The 23,104-nt window shown below is 43.8% G+C and overlaps 1 protein-coding gene across 4 annotated transcripts in view; it reads right to left on the bottom strand.

Moving 5' to 3' along the window:
• Positions 1 to 4,580: 4,580 nt before the first annotated feature.
• LOC115161238 (interleukin-1 receptor accessory protein-like 1-B) overlaps positions 4,581 to 23,104 on the bottom strand; it is a 351,323-nt gene continuing 332,799 nt past the window's right edge. The window contains exons 7-11 of one of the 4 annotated variants that reach the window (XM_029712042.1): positions 22,747 to 22,892; positions 18,554 to 18,700; positions 13,392 to 13,562; positions 7,717 to 7,761; positions 4,581 to 5,859 (exon numbers count right to left, since the gene is read on the bottom strand). In XM_029712042.1, coding sequence (XP_029567902.1) covers positions 5,135 to 5,859; positions 7,717 to 7,761; positions 13,392 to 13,562; positions 18,554 to 18,700; positions 22,747 to 22,892 — 1,234 coding nt within the window. In that variant the 3' untranslated portion in view covers positions 4,581 to 5,134. The remainder of the gene's footprint in view (positions 5,860 to 7,716; positions 7,762 to 13,391; positions 13,563 to 18,553; positions 18,701 to 22,746; positions 22,893 to 23,104) is intronic. The other 3 variants (XM_029712043.1, XM_029712044.1, XM_029712045.1) reach the window with 3 other exon arrangements.

Here is a 23,104-nt window from a genome sequence, read left to right as displayed (position 1 = left end):
GTAGAAATCCCAGTATAGCTCCGGGCTTGGTTATATAAATCCTCTACCACTCACTGTTGTCCTGGATTCACATCTCACCATATTGATACTCTACTTATACTCTGGTTTCCAGACTCAATAGATTTTTCCTGTGTGTCTGTCGGAGGCAATAGGTGATTGTTGCCGTGCTATTTCGTTAATTTATCATGCAAGCACACAGTTTACAGTGTAATTGTATCCATTGTAGAATTATCATGAGGCTGGTAAGAGAAACAGCAATGGACCTGTTATGGCCACAAGATGGCACTGTTTAAACATCACACTGGTAGTGTCTCACGCACTCATGCGGACACACAGACAGACACTCGAGCACACACACACACACACACACACACACACACAAAACCCAGCTTCAGGGCAGTCACAGGTGTGCAGAAGAACATTTTGAGGAAATGACCTGCAGAGTTGGATGGCCTCTGGGAGTGTTTCGCTTCTCTCTCCAAATCTCACCATCAATGGGCAGGATATTCCCGGAACAAATGGGAATGCTACTCTGGCCAAGATCTGCAGGAGGGATTCAGGGGGTGGGGAGAGCTGCTCAACACCTCAAAGACACAAAACTTGTAGAGTTTTAGGTTTTAGGGATCGATCCAATCCGGTTTCTAGAGAAAACAATCTTCCTGCCCAGTTGCTGTACTGTAGGACTGTATGTGTGTGTGGGTGTGACAGATGAGGAGCAGGGAAGCGTGGAGACACAAGATGGTCAGGTGCTCTGAGCGGTCAGAACAGCACACCCGTGTGCAACCACGTACCGGGGATGAGTGTGTGCGAGGGGAGGTAGGAGGAGTAGCGTTACGCCATGGAGCCGACAGCAGGAGGAGTGTGAGCTGTTACCGGGACAATGAGGGAATTCAGAAGCTGTGGGTGGACCCCAAGCCCCCAACCCTGCCCCCCCTCAGACCTTACCCCTTCACTCTGGTCTAGACCTGAAATAATTGGATAGGCGTAAACATGACGGTAGCACCACTTTGTCCTCTGATAGGCCATATATATAACCATGCCATTTTCCCACACCAAAGGTGTTGATGTACATGTTTCTGTCTCTCTTCTATTTTACCTTTATTTAACTAGGCAAGTCAGTTAAGATCAAATTCTTATTTTCAATGACAGCCTAGAAACAGTGGGTTAACTGCCTTGTTCATGAACAGAACAACAGATTTTTACCTTGTCAGCTCGGGAATCGATCTCGCAACCTTTCGGTTACTAGTCCAACACTCTAACCCATTGGCGAAAATCTGATATCAACTTTGGAGGGGACAATTACATTACATTTTCTCAAGAGCAATTCCTGAGGGGGACACCAAAAGTAGTGCTGTAACACATAGCCTACATTGTAATATGGTAAATGTATATTGAGGAACCAAAGAAATAAGGTGTTTGCCGTACTCCTAACTACCGGTACCCAAAACTACACAACTAATCACAACAGCAATACCATTGCCTTTAACAAATCTTAGTTCAGTCACCAGTTTAAGTTGAGAGTGGGGGTATGCATGGCATTTTCCAATTATGTTCCTATTTTACAAGTAAAAAAAATTGAGAACCTTTCATAATGTTGCCAAACAAAGACTCAACAAACTTACCTGAGACTCCCTGTCTCTGCCAGTCTGTCCCTGCATATCTGTCCCCAACTCTGCTGTCTGTGTGCCATCTGTTGCCTGCTCTGCCTAATGACATCATTGTGAAACATTTCCATTAGAATTTCATTTCTTTCTTATGAACATTTTATCAACTAGTCTTTGAGATATTAGGCTACTAGGGTTCTTACTATGCGTTTTGGTGTATTGAAAAATACTCTGATGTCCGTCTTTTATTTTTCTACCTGGCTGGCTGGCTGGCTGGCTACACACACAGTGTGTAGGTTATTTACAGTAGGAGATGGGCTTCTATCATCTTCAATCATTCTATTTGGGCTTCGATCTAAAAGGTAGCTAGCAAATGTGAAACGGATTAAAATGACAAGAGTTGACAGCTGTATGAGTTCACCATTTACACAACATATGCTGCAACCTTTTGTAATTTTAATAGTTTGTTTCATATTGGCTAGCTTCCAACAATAGCTGAATTTGCAAAGCTAGCGAGCACCAATTCAGTTTCAGTGGTGTTTGCTATAATCTTTGCTACCCGGGTTAAATAAAGGTGAAATAAAATAAATAAATAAAAGTTCACTTGCGACAATTTAGCTTTTGCAACGAGACCATTAAATATATTTAAGACAATGGTAGAAGAGAGTGTAGTTCTGTTCAGTTTGGATTTCAGTTTATCGCTAACCTTATCACAGGGACTTTGAAGCACTAACTTACATCATCTGCATGCTGATTCCATCTTTGACGACGCCACATAAATGGAATAGGTACTAGCTAGCTTAATAGTTAATATTTGCGCGCTAGCTCTGCATATTCAGCTAGTGTGTGTGCGCGATTGACTGGATTAACCTCACGTCAGTTACGTAGCAAGCTAAGGAACTGGCAGTGGATCAAACCATTGTGAGGCAAAGGGTGGGGGGGTTGCAATCTTTTGAAACTTAAAAATGCGCTATTAAGTGTCTATAATCAGCGTGTCCCCCCCGGGATTTCCGCCCCTGCTCTAACCACTAAGCTACCTGCCGCCCCTCTATCCTCTTCATGGGGCCCATTTTCTTTCCAATTAAGCCCCTAATTGATAGAGTCTATTAATCATGTATGTAGTAATAAAAGGCCAGCTGTCAGAACACACACACCAGCTATATCACTGATGCCTGCCACCGTGGTGTGTGTATGTGTCTGTGTGAGTGAGAGAGAGATTACATGATGTGTGTGTATTCATGCCTGCCTACCAGCCACACTCACTGGCCATATTACTGCGTGTGACTGTGTGTGCACGTGTGTGGGGATCCTATTTTTGTCTCATTGCGCCATTGCTAATTCAACATTAACCAGCAGATGGCAGCGTTTGACTGTGTTTAATCATCTCTTCATATAGACTGCCTACGGTAGCTACTACTTACAGAGCAGAACTATTGAATTCTGGTTCTGGATGGCCGAAACTCTTCTGTCTTTTGGACCATGGAAGACTGTGTAAAATGAACAGAACATAAATGAATCGAGAGGAGATCAACATTTTTAATATGCAGTGAGAAAGTAAGGGCAACTGATAAGAATGAATTGTGTTTTTATAAAGACAGACATTTCCTTCCAAGTGAATATCGTGTTTATATATTTATATAAATATCTGTATCATATATAGAATATGTATCTATTTGCTATGCATACTCAGAAACTACACCTTCCAATATAATAAAAAAAGTATTTTAAAGCACAAACACACTTTTTCTTTCCTTAAACATGACCTGGATAAGCATGGATTAAAAACAAGGACTTCTCAGTATTGGAAAATATTTCAAGAACTCAACCAAAACATAGAAAATGCATTTTTTTTTTTATCTAAAAATGTTTTCATGAGGTACTCAAAATCCATACTGTTGTCTTAAAGGTCCAATGCAGCTGTTTTTTTTTATCTCAATATCAAATAATTTCTGGGTAACAAGTACCTTTCTGTGACTGTCTAAATATCAATTTCTCAAGCAAGAATTTTGATAAGACTGTCTGGGCGTGGTTTGAGTGGGAAGGGGAAAACAGAAAATGTGCTGTTATTGGCAGAGAGGTTTGGAACTCTATTTCTTATTGGTCTAATTTACTGCATGGTGTTACCATGAAAGACCAAAACTCCCTCCCTCCAAAACAGGCTGAACAAACAGCTTTTCAAACAGCTCCTACACTAAAAGGGCCTTATAATTTTCATAACTTCACAGTATTATTCCAACCTCATAGTGTAGAAACATATAAAACACAGGTAAATCACATTAGTGACTGCACTGGGCCTTTAACAAACCAGGAACCACATATCAAAGTGGTGTACAAAACCAGCCTAACACACACACACACACACACACACACACACACACACACACACACACACCCCTCCCCCTTCATGTCAGATGAAATGTAAATAAGTATGACTTTCCAAGCAAACTCTTTTTGTTATAAAAATATACTTATTTTTAAAATAATCAACACATTTCTTTTTAAGGTGAGGGATTTCACTATCACGCTAAAACAGCGAGGCTGTTTGTTTTTATACAAAATATGAAGCTTTAGAGAGAGCTCTGACTGACAGACAGACTGACTGGAGAGGACTAGGACCCCTCCCTAAATCCTCCCCTTCCTCTGGTCCACAGGAAGTTACATCAACATCACCAGTAGCTCTTCCCTCTTTTTGCATATTCTATGATTTTTTTTAAAGATTGTTTTAAAAACTAGATATACACCTTATACAGGTCAACAAAAAGAAGATGCTGCTCCTTGGAGTAAAACGTTGCAATGTCCAGGCAATTCCCCAAAAGTGTTTAAAAAAAAGGATCTCTTAAACTACATAAAGTCAAGATAGAAAACACAACAGCGCAGATACATGACATACTGGCTTTCTTCATAAGCATATTGAAATTAAAAATAAAAATAAATAAAAAACAGAAAAACTAGAAATATATAAATCTGTGTGACAAGTTAAAGCAAAGTCAAAGTAGAGAAGGCAACAAACAAGATTGAATAAAAACAACAGAAAAACACAAACAGAAAGACACTTATGCTACAAATAAATTGAAAATATATGTACAAGACCCTGTTTTCCTTTAGTGTGTGTGTGTGTGTGTGTGTGTGCGGGTGCATGTGTGCGCACGCGTGCACAAGTGCCAATGCGTGGGTTCTTTTATTATTTATTCACAGTTCATGTTGATCAAACTCTCTGATGTCTTTTGATCAAACAGTTTGTTGTTGTCAGGTTGATTCTTTAATCCTCGGGTTAAGAACTTCTCCTCTGCATACATGAGGACCACGTTCCAAACCTGCCCCAACTTTGTCTTGCCTGTTCACAGGGGTCCACTCCTAACCAAACTCATCACAATCTCTCAGATATAGCTAAAGTAGCCAATCATAACTGGCTCATAGAAGCGTGACACCAAACTGATCCAAAGCGATCCAAGTCAAACCAGACCAAACCAGACCAAACCTTGCTGCGTTTCTCTGCTAGTGTCGTATGGTTCTACCCTGCCCCGCCCTGGTCACCAGATGACGCTGGAGATGCTGGTCTCCCTGGGCAACAGCGGCAGCATGGCGTGGTTAGTGTGGTCTTCCTCCACACTGTGCTCGCGGCTCTTCCCCGCTGGCGGCCTCTGTCCATTCAGCATCGTCAGCGGGATGTTGCAGTAGGTGTGCTGGTTGCCTAGTGATGACAACGGCGGTAGCGTGCCCCCCGGCGGCAGGTCGAACTCGTAGCTGCGGTAATAGTGTTTCTGCCGCATGGTGGTGTGGTAGGAGTTGTGGAAGGACGAGCGGAGTTCCGGGTGCGCCGTGGCCATGGCGGTGGAGGTGGCAGCTGCCATAGAGATGGCGGAGACGGTCTGGAGCTCTCCGAAGGGGCCCTGCTCGCTGACGTCCAGCGCCGGCTCATGGCTCAGCATGGGTTCGGTGCGGCAGAAGGGCATCTCATACTGCAGTTGTTTCCAGAACTTGGAGCTGAGCTTGTTGCTCTTGGGGCCACGCCACTTGATGACGGTGAGGGTCTTGATGGTGTGTTTGAGGGCCTCCACCTCTTGGTAGTTCATGATGCCACGCAGCTCGGCACACTCGATCAGAATCACCTTGATCTCCCCGGTGACCAACATGTTGCGGAGGCGTGTCTCCAGCTCAAAGATGCTCCACCCCCGCCGCACCACGTAGTTTGGCGTCATGACGATGATGAGGCGCTTGGATTGGTCCACACAGCGCGCCACGTCCTCGATGTAGGCTGGATAGAGAGGGAGAGAGACAGAGAGAGAGAGGGATGAAGGGAGAGGGAGAACCCAAAGCACTCAACATACAATCAATCTCCTTGAAAGGGAAAACTCAAAACAGCTTAGATTATTCTATACACTGACATATTTTCTATAACATGTTTTGTAGACAGTAACATATGTTCTATAACATGTCTTGTACAGCGCCTTGCAAAAGTATTCACCCTCTTTGGCGTTTTTCCTAGTTTGTTGCATTACAACCTGTAATCTGGATTTTTATTTGGATTTAATGTAATGGACAAAATAGTCCAAATTGACCTGAAGGAGCTGCAAAAGTTCCACAGCAGAGATTGGAGTATCTGTCCATAGGACCACTTCAAGCCGTACACTCCATAGAGCTGGGCTTTACGGAAGAGTGTCCAGAAAAAAATAAGCAAACATGTTTGGTGTTCGCCAAAAGGCAAATGTGGGAGACTCCCCAAACATATGAAAGAACTCTGGTCAGATGGGACTAAAATTGAGCTTTTTGTCCATCAAGGAAAACGCTATGTCTGGCGCAAACCCAACACCTCTCATCGTCCCGAGAATACCATCCCCACAGTGAAGCATGGTGGTGGCAGCATCATGCTGTGGGAATGTTTTTCATCATCAGGGATTGGGAAACTGGTCAGAATTGAAGGCATGATGGATTGTGCCAAATACAGGGAAATTCTTGAGGGAAACCTGTTTCAGTCTTCCAGAGATTTGAGACTGGGACGGAGGTTCACCTTCCAGCAGGACAATTACCCTAAGCATACTGCTAAAGCAACACTTGAGTGGTTTAAGGGGAAACATTTAAATGTATAGGAATGGCCTAATCAAAGCCCAGACCTCAATCCAATTGAGAATATGTGGTATGACTTAAAGATTGCTGTACACCAGTGGAACCCACCCAACTTGAAGGAGCTGGAGCAGTATTGCCTTGAAGAATGGACAAAATCCCAGTGGCTAGATGTGCCAAGCTTACAGAGACATACCCCAAGAGACTTGCAGCTGTAATTGCTGCAAAAAGTATTGACTTTGGGGGGTAAATAGTTATGCAAGCTCAAGTTTTCAGTTTTTTTTTGTCGTATTTCTTGTTTGTTTCACAATAAAACATATTTTGCATCTTAAAAGTGGTAGGCATGTTGTGTAAACCAAATGATACAAACCTCCCAAAAATCTATTTTAATTCCAGGTTGTAAAGCAACAAAATGGGAAAAATACTTTCACAAGCCACTGTATACAGTAACATATTTGTTGTAACATGATGTAGACAAGAGACATCTAGCACACCACTTCACAATACAATGGATGGACAACTACAAGACATACAACACCAAACAGAGACAGCAGTCAGACAACAGTTTCGTGTTTAAACATACAGTTACTATAACACAGGAGGCTGCTGAGAGGAGAACGGCTCATAATAATGGCCGGAACGCTGCAAATAAAATGGCATCAAACACATGGAAACTATGTGTTTGATGTATTTGACATCATTACACTTATTCCGCTCCAGTCATTACCACGAGCCCGTTTTCCCCAATGAAGGTGCCACCAATCTGTATAGTACAACTGTTCTTAGTCAACACTGTATCTACATCACTTCTAATCTCTCTCTCTGAGGTTTTTGGATCTGTGTGTGTCTGTGTGCAATGGCATGTGTGTTTGTGTACGCAAGTGTGTGTGTGCCTGTGTGCTAGAGTGTGTGTGTGTGTGTGTTCTGACTTAAAAGCTATGCTCCTGCTGTGTAAACTCTTACAAAATGCCCGCCTTATGCTTCTCTTCCTGTCCAGAGAGGAAGTGCATCACAGTTGCTGACACAAGAGGAAGAGACTGAGGACATGTACCTCTAAGAAGTCTTGTGTCATCCTGGTAAAGCTCATTGGCCAGACCTAAACATAAACATGTCAACATTGAGACTCAGATCACAGGAGAACACACAGAGCACACAAACCATAAAGAGGACTTGCGTAACACTGGCATATGAACTATCATTTATTATTTTGCTCTCTCTTTCTCAGACAAACACACACACACACAAACTGGAACAGTTTTTTAGCAACTTGTTGTGTAACTCTGACTAGGGACTAGTTTCTCCGTTCAGCATTCTATCTCTCATCCAGCAGTGCAGTAACTACAGTAAGAGCCTCTAAACATATCCCTCTATGATGTCCCATTCTGTCTGAAGCTGCCTACCATACCGCCGGCGCAGTAGTCTCACTGGATGTGTTCACGCTTTCGCTCTATTCAACATGAAACCCAGCTAGATGTAGTAATAGATACTTTACATCCTGACCCAGCTAGATGTAGTAATAGATACTTTACATCCTGACCCAGCTAGACATAGAGCTGTAGTAATAGATACTGAACATCCTGACCCAGCTAGACATAGAGCTGTAGTAATATATACTGAACATCCTGACCCAGCTAGATGTAGTAATAGATACTGAAAATCCTGACCCAGCTAGACATAGAGCTGTAGTAATATATACTGAACATCCAGACCCAGCTAGATGTAGTAATAGATACTGAACATCCTGACCCAGCTAGATGTAGTAATATATACTGAACATCCTGACCCAGCTAGATGTATTAATAGATAATGAACATCCTGACCCAGCTAGATGTAGTAATATATACTGAACATCCTGACCCAGCTAGATGTATTAATAGATAATGAACATCCTGACCCAGCTAGATGTAGTAATATATACTGAACATCCTGACCCAGCTAGACATAGAGCTGTGGTAATAGATGTTTATATATATTTTACCTTTATTTCACTAGGCAAGTCAGTTAAGAACAAATTCTTATTTACAATGATGGCCTACCCCAGCCAAACCCTTAACAAAGCTGAGCCAATTGTGCACCGCCCTACGGGACTCCCAATCACGGCCGGTCTTGATACAGCCTGGAATTGAACCAGGATCTGCAGTCTGTAGACTGCTGCGCCACTCGGGAGCCAATACTGATACTGAACATCCCCACCCAGCTAGATGTAGAGCTGTGGTAATAGATACTGAACATCCTGACCCAGCTAGACATAGAGCTGTGGTAATAGATACTGAACATCCTGCCCCAGCTAGACATAGAGCTGTGGTAATAGATACTGAACATCCTGACCCAGCTAGACATAGAGCCGTGGTAATAGACACTGAACATCCTGACCCAGCTAGACATAGAGCCGTGGTAATAGATAGTGAACATCCTGACCCAGCTAGATGTAGAGCTGTGGTAATAGATACTGAACACCCTGACCCAGCTAGATGTAGTAATAGATACTGAACATCCTGACCCAGCTAGATGTAGTAATATATACGGAACATCCTGACCCAGCTAGACATAGAGCTGTGGTAATAGATACTGAACATCCTGACCCAGCTAGACATATAGCCGTGGTAATAGATACTGAACATCAAGACCCAGCTAGACGTACAGCCGTGGTAATGAACAACCTGGACCATATGCATAGACGAACTACTAGACAGATCGGCACATGCATCAGCATATGTTCACACAAAATATATTCATGAATGTATTAATGGGTTAAATGGGAACTAGAGAGGACGCTGCTGGGGATAACATGTACTCTATGATGTCTGCCCTATAGCATGTACAGTCGTGGCCAAAAGTTTTGAGAATTATACAAATATTAATTTTCAAAGTCTCCTGCCTCAGTTTGTATGATGGAAATTTGCATATACTCCAGAATGTTATGAAGAGTGATCAGATGAATTGCAATTAATTGCGAAGTCCCTCTTTGCCATGCAAATTAAGTGAATCCACAAAAAACATCTCCACTACATTTCAGCCCTGCCACAAAAGGACCAGCTGACATCATGTCAGTGATTCTCTCGTTAACACAGGTGTGAGTGTTGACGAGGACAAGGCTGGAGATTACTCTGTCATGCTGATTGAGTTCGAATAACAGGCTGGAAGCTTCAAAAGGAGGGTGGTGCTTGGAATCATTGTTCTTCCTCTGTCAGCCATGGTTACCTGCAAGGAAACACATCATTGCTTTACAAAAAAAGGGCTTCACAGGCAAGGATATTGCTGCCAGTAAGATTGCACCTAAATCAACCATTTATCGGATCGTCAAGAACTTCAAGGAGAGCAGTTCAATTGATGTGAAGAAGGCTTCAGGGCGCCCAAGAAAGTTCAGCAAGCGCCAGGACCGTCTCCTAAAGTTGATTCAGCTGTAGGATCGGGGCACCACCAGTACAGAGCTTGCTCAGGAATGGCAGCAGGCAGGTGTGAGTGCATCTGCACGCACAGTGAGGCGAAGACTTTTGGAGGATGGCCTGGTGTCAAGAAGGGCAGCAAAGAAGCCACTTCTCTCCAGGAAAAACATCAGGGACAGACTGATATTCTGCAAAAGGTACAGGGATTGGACTACTGAAGACTGGGTAAAGTCATTTTCTCTGATGAATCCTCTTTCCGATTGTTTGGGGCATCCGGAAAAAAGCTTGTCCGGAGAAGACAAGGTGAGCGCTATCATCAGTCCTGTGTCATGCCAACAGACCATTCATGCGTGGGGTTGCTTCTCAGCCAAGGGAGTGGGCTCACCCACAATTTTGCCTAAGAACACAACCATGAATAAAGAATGGTACCAACACATCCTCCGAGAGCAACTTCTCCCAACCATCCAGGAACAGTTTGGTGACGAACAATGCCCTTTCCAGCATGATGGAGCACCTTGCCATAAGGCAAAAGTGATAATTAACTTTTTAAGGTATAGGGGGCGGTATTTTCATTTTCGAATGAAAAGCGTGCCCAGAGTATACTGCCTAATACTCGGGCCCATAGTCAAATATCTGCATATTATTAGTAGATTTGGATAGGAAACACTCTGAAGTTTCTAAAACTGTCACAGCGGTTGCATTAAGGAGAAGTATATCTATAATTCTTTCAATAACTGTTGTAAATTTTATCAACGTTTATGATGAGTATTTTTGTAAATTGATGTGCTCATTCACCGGCCGTTTTGGTGGGAATACATTTTCTGAACATCACGCGCCAATGTAAAATGGGGTTTTTGGATATAAATATGAACTTTATCGAGCAAAACATACATGTATTGTGTAACATGAAGTCCTATGCGTGCCATCTGATGAAGATCATCAAAGGTTAGTGAATATTTTTTCTGTATTTTTGGTATTTGTGATGCATGTCCTTGCTTGGAAAATGGCTGTGTGGTTTTTCTTGTGAAGTTTATGTCCTAACATAATCTAATGTTATGCTTTCGCCGTAAAGCCTTTTTAAAATTGGACAATGTGGTTAGATTAACGAGAAGTTTATCTTTAAAATGGTGTAAAATAGTTGATTGTTTGAGAAAATGAAATTGAGAGTTTTGCTGTTTTGTATTTCGCGCCATGCTATTTCACTGGTTGTTGATAGTGTGTACCGCGGGTGGGATGCTAGCGTCCCACCTAACCCATAGAAGTTAAGTGGCTCGGGGAACAAAACATCGATATTTTGGGTCCATGGCCAGGAAACTCCCCAGACCTTAATCCCATTGAGAACTTGTGGTCAATCCTCAAGAGGCGGGTGGACAAACAAAACCCCACAAATTCTGACAAACTCCAAGCATTGATTACGCAAGAATGGGCTGCCATCAGTCAGGATGTGGCCCAGAAGTTAATTGACAGCATGCCAGGGCAGATTGCAGCGGTCTTGAAAAAGAACGGTCAACACTGTAAATATTGACTCTTTGCATCAACTTCATGTAATTGTCAATAAAAGCCTTTGACACTTATGAAATGCGTGTAATTATACTTCAGTATTCTATAGTAACATCTGCCAAAAATATCTAAAGACACTGAAGCAGCAAACTTTGTGGAAATTAATATTTGTGTCATTCTCAAAACTTTTGGCCACGACTGTGTACTGAGCTAGCTGTATCTCATGTCCAATTTTACACAATCCCCTTGCTGAGGGCACAGTCAGTGTGGCATAGGCTACACAGTAGAATACACTTTGGACTTGAAAGGTGAGAGAGAATGTTGCATCTCGGTTAAAGGGAGTGGGTTCTTAAAGGAAAACTCCACCCAAAAACTATATTTTTGTATTTGTTTCCTTAATCCATTGTTGACATGGTCCCAAAATGTTTTGCTTGTCAGCACTCAAGTTTAAGATATGCAACTTTCAAAATATAAAAATCAATCATTTATTTTGCCATTGAAATGCTCAGTCTGATCATGTGGGCGTGTTGATACAAATTACGATATATTAACATACACAGTCCTGATTGGTGGATAGGGTTGTCTAAACTCTAGAACCTACCCTGCTTACCCCTTCAAAGTAGGAGGATAAATATGCAAATAAAAGATTGTCCATTGGTCAGAATAATCAAATCGGATTGTGATGTCATGCTGTGGGCCAAAAACTCCTTCCCACCTGAACAGGCTGAAATTCCAGGCGTTTTTTCTCTCAAAAAGCTCATACATTAAAAGGGCATTATCATAATTTTCACAATTTCAGAGTGTTTTAAAAAACAGGAAAATCACTTTTTTGACTGCACTGTCCATTTAATAGATCTTGAAAGGAACATGACAGTGTATAGGAGTGCATCAGGAATAAGATGGTTCAGATGGTTACAACCAACCATAAGCATGCATTCTATGATCATGCACTGAACAAGTACATGCCTGTTTAAACAAATGCACAGTATGCATATAACACTTGCTGATGTATACAATCATACACTTGGGCTCCTGAGTGGCGCAGCGGTCTAAGGCACTGCATCTCAGTGCTAGAGATGTCACTACAGACTCTGGTTTGATTCCAGGCTGTATCACAACCGGCCGTGATCGGGAGTCCCATGGGGTGGTGCACAATTGGCCCAGTGATGTTAGGGTTTGGCTGGGGTAGGCTGTCATTGTAAATAACAATTTGTTTTAAACTGACTTGCCTAGTTAAATAAAAGGATAAATAAATTCCACAACAGGGGATACAACAATATGCATGGGAAAACAATATATGATATATTTGAAGCAGTATACAGCACATGTAACAACTATATAAGTGACAAAGGTTGTTCTATTGATGGTATGGATATATTATTTAGAGTTTCTTTGTTGCACAAACTACACATATACACAAAACATTATGAACACCTGATCTTTCCATGACATAGTGACTGATGATAGTGACAGATGATATAGTGACAGAGTAAAGAACAATCACAATAACTGTACAAGCCACAACACAATTAGTGAACGTACTATCGCGTAACCACACACAGCATCCCTTACCTCCTTTACCCTACCCCCTCATCACCCCCACACACTCCCCAACCCCTCTCCCCCCTCATCACCCCCACACACTCCCTACGCCTCTACCCCACCCCTCCCCCATCCCCTCATCACCCCTCTACCCCACCCCCTCATCACCCCCACAATCCTCCCATCCACCCCCTCCCCTCCATCCCTCCCTCCCATCCACTTCCCTTCCCTCCCCTCCCTCCCTCCCGTCAACCTCCCCCCTCCCCTCCCTCCCCTAGTCATCACTTACACCACTTACTTCCTGTGGGGATGAGGTCTCTGTCTGGGATGAAGAGTTTGTACCCGTAGTGTTTCTCCAAGACGTCAGGGAGGATCTCCAGGGCAAAGCGCTCCTCCTCCTTGGTCTCCTGACTCCACTGGTCAGGGTCTACTTTAGTGTAGGACAAGTATGCATCATAGTCCTTATTATCTGCCAGAAACACAGAAAGACAGACAGCACACAGAGAAGGTCTGGTGAAGCATATGCACACTCAGGGATATGAATGCAGGCATGAACAGACACAAAAAAATGACAATCTTTATTATGTGAAAGTGAGAGAAAGAGAGAATTATATTGCCAGACATAATGACAGAGCTGAGAGCTGCAGTATAAAGCCAGACTGATAGGTCAACAAGAGTCTAGAGGAAGCAGTATAAAGCCAGACTGATAGGTTAACAAGAGTCTAGAGGAAGCAGTATAAAGCCAGACTGATGTATCAACAAGAGACTTGAGGAAGCAGTAGAAAGCCAGACTGATGTATCAACAAGAGACTAGAGGAAGCAGTAGAAAGCCAGACTGATAGGTCAACAACACTAGAGGAAGCAAAGGTGTGAAAAACAGAAAACCAACTTCCTCTCAGAAGCTACGGGCAATGTTTTTCAGACACTCTGAGGCAGGAGAGAGGTTTTCAGGCTCCCTAGAGGGGCCCAGACACAGCCTGCATCAAATAACAACGACTTAAACATCTCAACCAACCACTGCTAATCATAACCAGTTAGATTACATGGCTTGAATGGTTGGATTTAACACTGTATTCCTTCCATCCAAATCAATTCTAACTGACAATATCACAAGTTTGTTTGTAGACTTTTTCCTTTGATTTGGGTAGGGAGGGAGTTGGCCTAGTCCCAGCCTCCCCGTCCCAAAGCAGACAGCAGTTCTCTGCTGGTCCACAGGGGAGGATGGACATCGTACCATGACATATTGAGACTGATCCCTCTCTTAATGGAGAACAAATTGAAAATCTGCCTCCCCTCTTACCCATGCATCCCTAGTGACTTACAAACACACAGGAATGCAAGCGCACACACACCTCACTCACTGGGTTATTACTGGAGACAATGGGCTGGCTGTCAGTGAGGAGTTTGTGTGTGTTCATGTATGTGACTTGTGTGTGTGTACCTGGGAGACTGTTATTGCTGCAGGCTCTGACCGGTAATGGCTTTCATAGAAACAACCTTCAAAGCACACACGCAAACACTAGTTGATAAAGGATATTATGAAATCGAGAGAGAGAGAGAGAGAGAGAGAGAGAGAGAGAGAGAGAGAGATGGTTTGGCCTGAGGGCAAACCACACGACCAACAACATTGGACACTTTATGGAACACAGAGCCTTCACTATCTCGTCCTGGAACATCCAAGGCCTGAGGTCATCTGCTTTTGGCTTAAAGAGCAGGAACCTGGACTTCATCAAACTCTTTAACATCATCCTTAGCTCTGGCATCTTCCCAAATATTTGGAACCAAGGACTGATCACCCCAATCCACAAAAGTGGAGACAAATTTGAACCCAGTAACTACCGTGGGATATGCGTCAACAGCAACCTTGGGAAAATCCTCTGCATCATCATTAACAGCAGACTCGTACATTTCCTCAGTGAAAACAATGTACTGAGCAAATGTCAAATTGGCTTTTTACCAAATTATCGTACGACAGACCACATATTCACCCTGCACACTCTAATTGACAAACAAACAAACCAATACAAAGGCAAAGTCTTCTCATGATTTGTTAATTTCAAAAAAGCCTTCAACTCAATTTGGCATGAGGGCCTGCTATACTAATTGATGGGAATTGGTGTTGGGGGAAAAAAACATACATTATAAAATCCATGTACACAAACAACAAGTGTGCAGTTAAAATAGGCAACAAACACACATTTCTTCCAACAAGGCCATGGGGTGAGACAGGGATGCAGCTTAAGCCCCACCCTCTTCAACATATATATCAACAAATTGGCGAGGGCACTATAAAAGTCTGTAGCACCCGGCCTCACCATACTAGAATCTGAAGTCAAATGTCTGCTCATGATCTGGTGCTTCTGTCACCAACCAAGGAGGGCCTACAGCAGCACCTAGATCTTCTGCACAGATACTGCCAGACCTGGGCCCTGACAGTAAATCTCAGTAAGATCCCAAAGAAAGGTCCAGTTGCCAGGACCACAAATACAAATTCCATCTATACACCGTTGTCCTAGAGCACACAAAAAACTATACATACCTTGGCCTCAACATCAGCACCACAGGTAACTTCCACAAAGCTGTGAACGATCTGAGAGACAAGGCAAGAAGGGCATTCTACGCCATCAAAAGGAACATAGAATTTGACATACCAATTAGGATTTGGCTAAAAATACTTTAATCAGTTATAGAACCAATTTCCCTTTATGGTTGTGAGGTCTGGGGTCTGCTCACCAACCAAGAATTCACCAAATGGAACAAACACCAAATTGAGACTCTGCATGCAGAATTCTGCTAAAATATCCTCCGTGTACAACGTAGAACACCAAATAATGCAGAATTAGGTGGCAGAATTAGGCTGATACCTGCTAATTATCAAAATCCAGAAAAGAGCTGTTAAATTCTATAACCAAGTAAAAGAAAGCGATTCCCAAACCTTCCATAACAAAGCCATCACCTATAGAGAGATGAACCTGGAGAAGAGTCCCCTAAGCAAGCTGGTCCTGGGGCTCTGTTCACAAACACAAACAGACCCCACAGAGCCCCAGGACAGAAACACAATTAGACCCAACCAAATCATGAGTAAATAAAAATATAATTACTTGACACATTGGAAAGAGTTAACAAGAAAACAGAGCAAACTAGAATTCTATTTGGCCCTAAACAGAGAGTACACAGCAACAGAATACCTGACCACTGTGACTGACCCAAACTTAAGGAAAGCTTTGACTACAGTGGCTTGCGAAATTATTCACCCCCTTGGCATTTTTCCCATTTTGTTGCCTTGGAATTAAAATAGATTTTTGGGAGGTTTGTATTATTTGATTTACACAACATGCCTACCACTTTGAAGATGCAAAATATTTTTTATTGTGTAACAAACAAGAAATAAGACAAGAAAAACTGAAAAATGTAGCGTGCATAACTATTCACCCCCCCAAAGTCAATACTTTGTAGAGCTACCTTCTGCAGCAATTACAGCTGCAAGTCTCTTGAGGTATGTCTCTATAAGCTTGGCACATCTAGCCACTGGGATTTTGTCCATTCTTCAAGGCAATACTGCTCCAGCTCCTTCAAGTTGGATGGGTTCCACTGGTGTACAGCAATCTTTAAGTCATACCACAGATTCTCAATTAGATTGAGGTCTGGGATTTGATTAGGCCATTCCAAGACATTTAAATGTTTCCCCTTAAACCACTCAAGTGTTGCTTTAGCAGTATGCTTAGGGTCATTGTCCTGATGGAAGGTGAACCTCCGTCCCAGTCTCAAATCTCTGGAAGGCTGAAACAGAATTTCCCTGTATTTAGCACCATCATTCCTTAAATTCTGACCAGTTTCCCAATCCCTGCCAATGATGGGGATGGTGTTCTCGGGGTGATGAGAGGTGTTGGGTTTGCGCCAGACATAGCGTTTTCCTTGATGGCCAAAAAGCTCAATTTTAGTCTCATCTGACCAGAGTACCTTCTTCCATATGCTTAAGGAGTCTCCCACATGCCTTTTGGTGAACACCAAACAGTGTGGTCCTATGGACAGATACTCCAATCTCCGCTGTAGAGCTTTGCAGCTCCTTCAGGGTTATCTTCGGTCTCTTTGTTGCCTCTCTGATTAATGCCCTCCTTGCCTGGTCCATGAGTTTTGGTGGGCGGCCCTCTCTTGGCAGGTTTGTTGTGGTGCCATATTCTTAAATATTTTTAATAATGGATTTAATGGTGCTCCGTGGGATGTTCAAAGTTTCTGATATTATTTTATAACCCAACCCTGATCTGTACTTCTCCACAACTTTGTCCCTGACATGTTTTCAGAGCTCCTTGGTCTTCATAGTGCTTCTTGCTTGGTGGTTCCCCTTGCTTAATGGTACTGCAGACTCTGGGGCCTTTCAGAACAGGTGTATATATACTGAGATCATGTGACAGATTATGTCACAATTAGATTGCAGACAGGTGAACTTTATTTAACTAATTATGTGACTTCTGAAGATAATTGGTTGCACCAGATCTTATTTAGGGGCTTCATAGCAAAGGGGGTGAATACATATGCATGCACCATTTTTCCTTTTTTTTTTTTTTTTTTTTAACAAGTTAACTTTTTCATTTCACTTCACCAATTTGGACTATTTTGTGTATGTCCATTACATGAAATACAAATAAAAATCAATTTAAATTACAGGTTGTAATGCAAGAAAATAGGAAAAATGCCAAGGGGGTGAATACTTTTGCAAGGCACTGCATGTACAGACTCAGTGAGCATAGCCTTGCTATTGAGAAAGGCCGCCGTAGGCAGACATGGCTCTCAACAGAAGACAGGCTATGAGCACCCTGCCCACAAAATGAGGTGTAAACTGAGCTGCACTTCCTAACCTCTCGCCCAATGTATCACCATATTAGAGACACATACTGTATGTCCTTCAGATTACAGATCCACAAAGAATTCGAAAACAAACCGGATTTTGATAAACTCCTATATCTACTGGGTGAAATACCAGTGTGCCATCACAGCAGCAAGATGTGTGACCTGTTGCCACAAGAAAAGGTCAACCAGTGAAGAACAAACACCATTGTAAATACATCCCATATTTATGCTTATTTATTTTCTCTTTTGTACTTTAACCTTTTGTACGTCGTTACAACACTGTATATATACATAATATGACATTTGTAATGCCTTTATTCTTTTGGAACTTCTGTGAGTGTAATGTTTACAGTTCATTTTTATTGTTTAATTCAGTTTTATATATTATCTACTTCACTTGTTTTGGCAATGTTAACATATGTTTCCCATGCCAATAAAGCCCCTTGAATTGAATTGAATTGAGAGAAAGAGAGATAATGAGAGAAAGAGAGATTGAGAGAGAGAAAGAAAGAGAAAGGGAGAGAGAAATTGAGAGCGAGAGAGAGATAAAGAGAGAGAGAGAAACAAACAAACACAACAGCCACCTATTGGTCTGACGCTCTGAGCCCTTACCTCCATCCAGGTCGTCGCTGCCGAAGTGTCTCCTGTAGAAGAGCATTAGCTCAATCTTATAACACTTATACAGAGAGATGAGGAAGAGCAGCAGCAGCAGAATGGCGCCCAAACCCCCTGCCAACTCTACCGTGTACATCAGCTCTGCTGAGAGAGAGAGAGAGACAGAGAAAGGAAGAGAAGGGGAGAAAGAAAGAAAGACCATGTCATCAAAACTATTGAGTCAGTCAATAATGTTTCCCAACACCATAATTACTTGATGTACGTATATGTATGTGCATGGTAGTACACAGCTGTTTGCATGTGCTGCAATAAGAAGACATCAGACTGCAGAGTAATAGAGTCATCCCTGGTCTCTACGCTCTGCTCTGTTCTACCCTGCTCTTCTGAATCTACCCTGTTCTGCGCTGCTCTCCTATACCCTGCTCATGTCTACCCAGTTCTACCGTGCTCTGCTCTGTTCTACCCTGTTCTACCCTGCTATGCTCCGTTCTACCCTGTTCTACCCTGCTATGCTCTGTTCTACCCTGCTAATGTCTACCCTGTTATACCCTGCTCCGCGCTACCCGGTTCTACCCTGCTATGCTCCATCCTACCCTGTTCTGCTCCGTCCTACCCTGTTCTGCTCCGTTCTACCCTGCTCTGATCTGTCCTACCCTGCTATGCTCTGTCCTACCCTGCTATGCTCTGTTCTACCCTGCTCATGTCTACCCTGTTCTACCCTGCTCATGTCTACCCTGTTCTACCCTGCTCTGCTCTGTTCTACCCTGCTCTGCTCTGTTCTGTTCTACCCTACTATGCTCTTTTCTGCCCTGCTCTGCTCTGTGCTGCTCTGCTCTGCTCTACCCTGCTCTGCTCTGTTCTGCCCTGCTCTGCTCTGCTCCTCTCTACCCTGCTCTGCTCTGTTCTGCACTAGCCTACTCTGCTCTTCCATGCTTTGCTCTATTCTGCTCTGTTCTACCCAGCTCTGCTCTGTTATACCCTGCTAGTGTTTTGCTCTGCTCTGTTCTACCCTGCTCTGCTCTAATCTACCCTGCTCTGTTCTGCTCTGACCTACCCTGTTCTGCTCTGTTCTGCTGTGGTATACCCTGCTCTGTTCTGCTCTGTTATACCCTGCTCTGTTCTGCTCTGTTCTACACTGCTCTGCTGACTTATACATTTTACATTTACATTTAAGTCATTTAGCAGACGCTCTTATCCAGAGCGACTTACAAATTGGTGCATTCACCTTATGATATCCAGGTCTGCTCTGTTCTGTTCTACCCTGCTCTGTTCTGCTTTGTCTGCTCTGTTCTGTTCTACCTGCTCTGCTCTGTTCTGCTCTGCTCTGTTCTATTCTGCTCTACCCTGCTCTGCTATGCTCTGTTTTACTATGCTCAGTTCTCTTCTCTACCCTGCTCTGCTCTGTTTTACCCTGCTTTGCTCTGTTCTGCTCTGTTTTACCCTTCTCTGCTCTGTTCTACCATGTTCTGCTCTGTTCTGTTCTGGACTACCCTGCTCTGCTCTACCCTGCTCTGCTCTGTTCTACCCTGCTATGCTCCGTTCTACCCTGCTCTGCTCCGTTCCACCCTGCTCTGCTCTGTTCTACCCTGCTATGCTTTGTTCTACCCTGCTCTGCTCTGTTCTACCCTGCTATGCTCTGTTCTACCCTGCTATGCTCTGTTCTACCCTGCTCTGCTCCGTTCTACCCTGCTCTGCTCTGTTCTACCCTGCTCTGCTCTACCCTGCTATGCTCCGTTCTACCCTGCTCTGCTCTGTTCTACCCTGCCCTGCTCTGAGCCGTGCAGCACATCCACATGGAAGAGACGGGGGGATTATGATGACTTGAGGAAAAGAGAGGGAGAGGAGGAATGTGATGATCTAAATTTGGGTTCATTGTCTAGGTGAGCCATGACACAAAGTGTATAACCTTCATCCTTATACCAACTTCATCTTCCATTTCCTTGACAGTCATTCTGCTCATCCCTCTCTCGCTCTCTCTTTCCCTCTTTCCTCCCTCCTTCCTTCCTCAGACAGAGCCCTCCCTCCCTCCCTCCCTCCCTCATCAATCATCAATTCTGCATCCTGGGAGGAAAACATGAGAACAACTAAACACTCGTCTGTTGGGAAAAGAAGAGGAGCCATTGGCTGCTTAAATAACCATCACATCTGCTCTATTGGCTAAAGTGACAACCACCACATAAAGACAGCCTAGCACAAGTCATGCCAGAGAACTAAAAATAATGGACGAATGTAAGAAAAACAACAACAAAAGAGACAATTGAATGAAATGGAGCGCAAACACACATCGCTATGGTGGCAAACCCAAACGAGCTCTGAACCTAACACAGACTGGTGGGTGAGAAGACTGAAGATGGAGAGGAGGAATATTGGAAGGGGGTATGGATGGAGAGATGGAGAAAGAGAGAGAGAGGGACCGGAGAGACGTTTATGCTGCCTGGGTTATAAAATCATCAGATCAATTACTAAGAGGTATGGGTGTGAGAGAAAGAGAGAGCCCATACCCCGTCAGGAGAGTGTATTGTGGGGTAGGGTTGTGAGAGAGAGCCCATACCCCTTCAGGAGAGTGTATTGTGAGGTAGGGTTGTGAGAGAATGCCCTTACCCCTTCAGGAGAGTGTATTGTGGGGTAGGGTTGTGAGAGAGAGCCCATACCCCTTCAGGAGAGTGTATTGTGAGGTAGAGTTGTGAGAGAGAGCCCTTACCCCTTCAGGAGAGTGTATTGTGGGGTATGGTTGTGAGAGAGAGCCCATACCCCTTCAGGAGAGTGTATTGTGGGGTATGGTTGTGAGAGAGAGCCCATACCCCTTCAGGAGAGTGTATTGTGGGGTATGGTTGTGAGAGAGAGCCCATACCCCTTCAGGAGAGTGTATTGTGAGGTAGGGTTGTGAGAGAGAGCCTGTACCCCTTCAGGAGAGTGTATTGTGAGGTAGGGTTGTGAGAGAGAGCCTGTACCCCTTCAGGAGAGTGTATTGTGAGGTAGGGTTGTGAGAGAGAGCCTGTACCCCTTCAGGAGAGTGTATTGTGAGGTAGGGTTGTGAGAGAGAGCCTGTACCCCTTCAGGAGAGTGTATTGTGGGGTAGGGTTGTGAGAGAGAGCCCTTACCCCTTCAGGAGAGTGTATTGTGAGGTAGGGTTGTGAGAGAGAGCCTGTACCCCTTCAGGAGAGTGTATTGTGAGGTAGGGTTGTGAGAGAGAGCCCTTACCCCTTCAGGAGAGTGTATTGTGGGGTAGGGTTGTGAGAGAGAGCCCATACCCCTTCAGGAGAGTGTATTGTGGGGTAGGGTTGTGAGAGAGAGCCCTTACCCCTTCAGGAGAGTGTATTGTGGGGTAGGGTTGTGAGAGAGAGCCCTTACCCCTTCAGGAGAGTGTATTGTGAGGTAGGGTTGTGAGAGAGAGCCCATACCCCTTCAGGAGAGTGTATTGTGGGGTAGGGTTGTGAGAGAGAGCCCTTACCCCTTCAGGAGAGTGTATTGTGGGGTAGGGTTGTGAGAGAGAGCCCTTACCCCTTCAGGAGAGTGTATTGTGAGGTAGGGTTGTGAGAGAGAGCCTGTACCCCTTCAGGAGAGTGTATTGTGAGGTAGGGTTGTGAGAGAGAGCCTGTACCCCTTCAGGAGAGTGTATTGTGAGGTAGGGTTGTGAGAGAGAGCCCTTACCCCTTCAGGAGAGTGTATTGTGAGGTAGAGTTGTGAGAGAGAGCCCATACCCCTTCAGGAGAGTGTATTGTGAGGTAGGGTTGTGAGAGAGAGCCTGTACCCCTTCAGGAGAGTGTATTGTGAGGTAGAGTTGTGAGAGAGAGCCTGTACCCCTTCAGGAGAGTGTTTTGTGGGTTATGGGTGTGTGCTATGGGTGCATTGTCCCCACCCCACCCCCCGTTTTTACGCTGCTGCTACTCTCTGTTTATTATCTATGCCTAGTCACTTTACCTCTACCTACATGTACATATTACGTCAATTACCTCGACTAACTGGTGTCTATGCACATTGACTCTGTACTGGAATCACCTGTATATCGCCTCGCTACTGTTATTTTATCGTTTCTCTTTAATTATCTGTTATATTTCAAAAAATATATATTCTTAAAACTGCATGGTTGGTTAAGGGCTTGTCAGTAAGCAGTTCACTGTAAGGTCCACACCTGTTCTATTCGGCGCATGTGATATATACGATTTGATTTGATTTGAAAGAACCCTTACCCCTTCTGGAGAGTTGGATGGTGGCCTGCCGTCTCCCGTTTCCATTCTCCACATAGCAGGAGTAGTTCCCCAGGTCCCCCTCTTCCACCGAGTGGATCATCAAGGAGATGGCCACTTCCTGTTCCCCCAGGTGCTCCCGGACCACCCTGCAAGACAAGAGAAAACAATCATTAATGGAGTGGATGGTAGTCTCTGTGGGAGTAGTCACATGTCCCCCTCCGTAGGAGGGTGCAATGTGACAGAGGTGATAAATACTGTGTTGAAAGCCAAACAAAGTCATTCATGTTTCCTACTAACTATGATGTCCATGTCTCCTCACTTCATAGCAGTCTCGAGGTTAGAGAGACAGTCAGTCTCG

Source organism: Salmo trutta, chromosome 24 (genome assembly GCF_901001165.1).
Source record: "Salmo trutta chromosome 24, fSalTru1.1, whole genome shotgun sequence".
Lineage (NCBI taxonomy): Eukaryota > Metazoa > Chordata > Actinopteri > Salmoniformes > Salmonidae > Salmo > Salmo trutta.
This window is presented reverse-complemented; position numbering and strand designations above follow the sequence as displayed.